The 6,000-nt window shown below is 35.7% G+C and overlaps 1 protein-coding gene across 1 annotated transcript in view; it reads left to right on the top strand.

Moving 5' to 3' along the window:
* Window positions 1-347: 347 nt before the first annotated feature.
* LOC119934280 (early growth response protein 3-like) overlaps window positions 348-6,000 on the top strand; it is a 95,282-nt gene continuing 89,629 nt past the window's right edge. Inside the window, exon 1 of the mRNA XM_038753726.1 lies at window positions 348-381. Within this exon, the coding sequence (XP_038609654.1) occupies window positions 351-381 (31 nt within the window). The 5' untranslated portion in view covers window positions 348-350. The remainder of the gene's footprint in view (window positions 382-6,000) is intronic.

The raw sequence follows: 6,000 nt of genomic DNA, 5'->3' as shown, positions 1-6,000 counted from the left end.
AGAATCACTTGTCTAACCCTTTAACTAAGGCAGTTTCTCTGACTTCAACCTTCTCATTTGACTACTATTCTAAAAGATCACTGAATTTTGCAAGTTACTGTATTTGGTTAAGGGTTTACTTCTAAACTTCCAAAGTGATTGAAAAACAACAATAAACAACTTTATTTTGGAAGAAATTTGGAATAATGTTAGTTTCATGGGCTACTCTAGCTTTTGTAAAATCCACACATTCATCACCAAGTCACACCATAAATTTTCCAAACTTTTGTAACATTTTACAGTATTAAACATGTTGATTTCTTAATTTTACATGTAGTAATTAATTTTGTCTTGCTGACAGATGATTCTCAATGACTGATTTTCAAGAGAAAATCCATACAGGTATTTTAACCCTTTGTTTTCATTAAAGAAGCCTTATATTCTTGAGTCTAGTAATCTTTAAAGTAAACTACACAATGGTGCTTGTAACCGGACTCTGTTAAAATTGTCTTGTCTCAAAAATCACCTAGCATTTTTGGACCAAGAGTTTTGGGGAAGTTGTCGGGTGGGTGGGGTATTATTAGGTTAGAATTTTTAAAATAATATTTTGTACGAGTTCATTTTTTTTTCTTTCAAAATTAGAGGATATTTTAGAATTAACTTCAGAAGCAATTATTTGAAATGGGAATATTAACTGCAGATAAAATACAGTATTGAGCATTTTCTTTCTAATTTTGACAAATATTCCTAGTCAGCTCCCAATTAGATATTGGAACATTTTAAAAGGATATTAAAACAGTAAAGAACAATGCACCTTTAACATTCTCATCATTTCCTTGTTGTGATGAGTGCTATGAACTTCTCTTTCTATCCTCTCTTTTTCTCATTCTCTATTTCTGTGCTTCAGCTATCGATCCCATATACATTAGACTCAGAATTCCTACCTTTCTAGAATTTAAATGCTAAAGAAAGGAAATAGGGTTCCTTTCAAAAAGGAGATTTTAGGGGCAGTGACAGCCATTTTGATTTGCATGAAGTTTTAAAGCTTGATTTTTCTTTTCCATCTCGATGCAAAAGTGTCATTCGTGCTCCTGTTAATTGGTAGTGCAAGCATTTCTATTTCTCCTAACATGTAAAGTTCTGTCCTTTATGACCTCTAACAAAATGCTCCCTAAGAAAAATATTGAGGTTTTATATCTGAGGACCATATCTTCTTTCAAGTGCTGCTATTAAAAAGTATAAGTATGATTTAAAATCATATTTAAGCATTTTTTTATAAAGTGCAGTATTCTGATACATTTTAGGGTAGTCCTCTTTTAATGAGAGAGTTCTCATATCTACTGTTGCCTTAGGACTGTCTCTATATGTTGCCAACTTATACTTCCCAAGCGCTTAGTACAGTGCTCTGCACACAGTAAGCACTCAATAAATACGACTGAATGAATGAATATCATTTCCTAGAGTCAGTAACAATCCTTATTAGTGTTCTGTGGCCTAAAATCCTGCCTGCCAAAATCAAATATTTTAACACTAGAAGAACTTTAATAAACAATTTAATTTACTTGTCATGCTTAGAATGGATTTTCAGGAAGCTCATCATTGGCTTCGATACTTTTACCGATTAATTGTTTTCCTAAATGCTGTTGCTGTTTGAGCCTTCTACATCCATTCCAGTTTGCAATGCCTGTACAAAGAAATATTGGCTAAACTCCTTTCTGTTCCAAAACTATGCAGCATTCCTTTCTGCTAACTCCCTCCAGAATTCTGTATCACTTAAACTTCATTTCCAAAGAATTCAGATGCAGTTTGGCTTCAAATCACACAGATCATTTTTTGCCTGTATCATTCTTGTTGACTTCTGGATACCGTCTCTGTTTCAACGGAAGCTATTTTTATAAGACGGTCACTAAAGCAGCATTCATTTACAAAGGTATTTTTTAGGATTCCTGTCTGCAGTGTTAGGTTGATTTCCTAAAATTTACATTCAGTATCTGTTTATGCTTCCCAGAGCAGTCTTTGTTTTTGGTGCTTTTGTTAAGTCCTGCGCTGGAGATTTTAAAGCTTCAGTTCCAATTGCTCCCAATCTGCTGGATGGATTTTTTATTTGCCAGTTTATAACTACTCGGAAATATTTCCTCCTTTTTGCCACTAACAACTGGTTTATTGAATTTCATAAACAGTTACTTTTTTGCCATATTTCCCTGTTTCACTATCTTTCCAAATTGTATTGCCCTTCTCCAAAAGATCAAACTTTACTTCCCCTCCAGTTTCATACTGAGAAAAATATAATTTGTGCCCATCATCTTTGCAAGGTAACTGATGCAATAAAAAAAGAAAAATGTTAAATAAAAATCAGATCACAGGACATTCCCTTTATCTTAATATTCAGATTAATGGTAACAAATATCTCTACCTTCAAAATCCAAGACAGTTCTTCATTCTGCTTCTTCTACCTTCCCTTACCAACTTCTCATCCTTGTAGATTAGTCTTTTGTAAGTTGATGCAAAAAACACTTTCTTAAAGTCCACGTAAATTATACCCCTGGCTTCTTTCTTCAATTTTTTTTGTTACTTTTTCAAAATATTCTATTAGTTTTGTTACGTATGATCTCCCTTTTGTGAATCCATGCTGAATATCTTTAATTAAATCATAACTTTCCCTATTTTGTCCCTGATTAGTGTTTCCAATATCTTCCCCACTGCTGAAGTCAAGCTTACTGGTGTTTAATTTCCTTGATCTTCCCTAGAGCTGTTATTAAATATAGGTGTTACATTAGTCCTCTAGTCCACTGCTACTTCCCCAGCTTCCCAAGACATTTTAAAAGATATTTTCTAATCATTCCCTAGCCTCTCTGGTTTTTCTTTCAAAATTCTAAGATGGTTCCCAATTGGGCCTGAAGTTATCAGTCTAAAGATATTCCAATTTCTTTCTCACCTGTTCTGCTAGGATACTGATTTTCTTCAGGAACGCTTCCCCTCCCAGGAAAATATCTGTTGGTTTTGGCATCTGCTCTCATCTTTCTCTATGGACGCAGAGACAAATAATTAATTTATTTTTCATTTTCTTTAGCAGTAGCCACCTCACCTCAATAAATCACCCTTTCTGTCTCCTTACATTTTAAAAGGAAGCATTTTGCAAAGCAGCTCCTGTTCCTACTTGCCAAGCCCTGAATTCAGGAGACAGCAGTCCCTTTCAAAAGATTGATAACATCACAGGCTTTGAATTCGGGGCAGGGAGGGCCGGACTGATCGCTAGTTAAGCTGTTTTTGATGTCATCAGCTGCTCAGGGGAAACCTGGAATCCTAAAGTTAAGCTTTTGCAAACAGCGTGCAGGAAGATCTTATGATCTTGTTTGTTTTACTCAATTTTAAAAATGAAAACGTGATATGCCCACAGGTTATTTTATTTTCGAGATTTCTTCATTTTAAATCACTTGATCATTTGGGGTTCATTTTTCATGTGGTTCAGGTAGGTCTTTCAAATCTCATTCCTCCTTTTTCTTTCATCTCCGGGGATTTCCTCTTCAAGATATGCTCGGTGCCTGTCTCCACCCAGTACTTGTTTAGGTTGAGGGTTAGATTTTTACACTTGGGGCCAAATGCCTCATGAATGGAAGGGGCAGACCCTGCTGTTTAGAAATGCGTAAAAAACATGGCGTCAAAGAGTTGCATGGAAGCAGCGTGGCTCAGTGGAAAGAACATGGGCTTTGGAGTCAGGGACTATGGGTTCGAATCCCGGCTCTGCCAATTGTCAGCTGTGTGACTTTAGGCAAGTCACTTAACTTCTCTGTGCCTCAGTTACCTCATCTGTAAAATGGGGATTAAGACTGTGAGCCCCCCGTGGGACAACCTGATCTCCTTGTAACCTCTCCAGTGCTTAGAGCAGTGCTTTGCACATAGCAAGCACTTAATAAATGTCATTATTATTATTATTATTATTATTATTATTGACTTTTTGCACCCTCTGTTGTCCGATCAGTCAACCTGTTAGTCAGGTTTATGGCACCTCCAAAGCATTTGGGAAAGTGCAGCAGAAATACAGCTCATGTTCCCTGCCCTCAAGGAGCTAAGAATTTAATGCTGGTTCACTTGACTTCTGTAGACATGGCCTTGGCTCCTTATCTGAATACTGTTCTTTCATTGTTCTCTTCCATTTCATGTTATTCAAGCACTCAACTGAAATCCGTATTCTGAAATGTAGTATGTCTACAATCTAGTGGCAAGTTCTAACTCAATCTAAAGGCTAAATTCTGTCCCTCCTTGAAGCTACCCAGCCCATGAAACCAATGAGACTTTTGTATATTATGCAGGTGGCAGAATGGGCAAGGAATGGATAGCAGATTGAAGCCTGGCATTTTTAATGCAATTTTCTGGAATGAGACTTGTAGAATAACCACTTCATTTTGTCAAGTTGTGAAGACATTATTAGTCAAAAATCTCAGTAAAGAAATGAAGTGAAATTTTTCTTTTGATAGTGTCTCAGATTCAAATGGCACGCATCCACAGATTATGCGTTTAATCCTCTCACCTCCGTAAATTGGAAATTGCTTTCATTTGAACTGGTGCTAGTACGATACACAAGGGTTATCGTCAATCTTATTTCAGTACAATTTTACAAAAGGAAGTAAATTTCAGTGCAGGAAAGGACCCAAACAATATTCAAAATGGCAGGAAGACTCCATATATTTCATTCCAAATGTTGCATGCCTTGTAGCTCTGTCTACAGCTCTTCGTTTGTGAAAGTGAACATTCAGAGCCTCTGACTTGAACCCAAAGTAAGTCACTGTCTGCTTAAATTTCAAGCAGTAACACTGCTGGGTGGACACAAACGCGTATTCTTCCAGCCCCTGAAAACCTGTCCTGAGCCAAGTGATTGAAGGTTGCCAATCACTCAACTCCTCATTTTCGATCTCTTCTTTATTGTGAGCCGAAGTCAGTCTCAAAACATAATTTTAATGACAACTTATAGACTGAGTTCTGTAGTCTAAAGTAAGAGTCACAGGTGTTTCATAATAATTACTCTCACATTTATAGAATTGGACATTCTGTCATTTAATAGACTTAAAACTAAAAAGCTTTTGTCTGTAAAAGGTGACCAATAGGAAAAGAGTTTGGATTATATGATATCCCATAACTTAATCATATGGCTCTTAAGAGGGGGACATAAGCAGCTGGGTCTCACTAATATGCATGCAATATGTGTAAAATGATATGCTTTAATTCTAAACTTGTTTTTAGCAGGAAGAAAAAGCATTTAGATGAGGAACATTAAGATTCAATATTAACCATTTTTTCCCCTCAGGGCAAAATTATTCATCACTTGATATTTATTAAAGCAACATTTTAACTTTATTGATATGCTCTGAAGCTGAAATTTTTCCAAATGTTTTCAGAGTTGTGTGGAAAAGTCAAACAGGGAAACTAAGATTCCAAAACTCTCCCTTGGTTGTCAAGAAAACAATGTCTTGCTGAAAAAAGTGATTTTTTTTTTTTTTAAACTAAAGGGAGCACCATAGCACCCTTTCACTCAGTCATAACAGGAGCAAGTGTTAAGTTTTTTATGAGACCACTTCAGTTTTTGTATCCCCCAATTATATTGTATGTATGATTTAAACGTGCCTTCACTAACCTTAATTGTTAGTTTGCATTGGTTTGATCTGTATTTCTTAAGTATGTTTGCTTTAATAATCTTGCAAACTAAGACAAAGAAATTGTAGATTAGAGACTTTATTTTCTGGGTAAAATGATACGGATAAGTGAGCATCAACTGACCAGAAATTATTTGCTTCTGTCTGTTAGACACGTAATGGAGTCATTTAACTAGTCAAATTAGGAGCTGTAGAAATGCACCATGCTTCATTACTGAGTTCGAATGGGCACCATTTTACATTTACGTCAAAAATTATCTCATAGCAAATTAATGTTTTCATTGTGCTAAAAAACTAAAGATATGCGGTGTTAGCACCACCTAGAGGCTTTTGTAAAAATCCTTCAAAAATGTTTTCCATATTCGAACATTAT

This window comes from Tachyglossus aculeatus, chromosome 11 (genome assembly GCF_015852505.1).
Source record: "Tachyglossus aculeatus isolate mTacAcu1 chromosome 11, mTacAcu1.pri, whole genome shotgun sequence".
Taxonomy (NCBI): Eukaryota; Metazoa; Chordata; class Mammalia; order Monotremata; family Tachyglossidae; genus Tachyglossus; species Tachyglossus aculeatus.
This window is presented reverse-complemented; position numbering and strand designations above follow the sequence as displayed.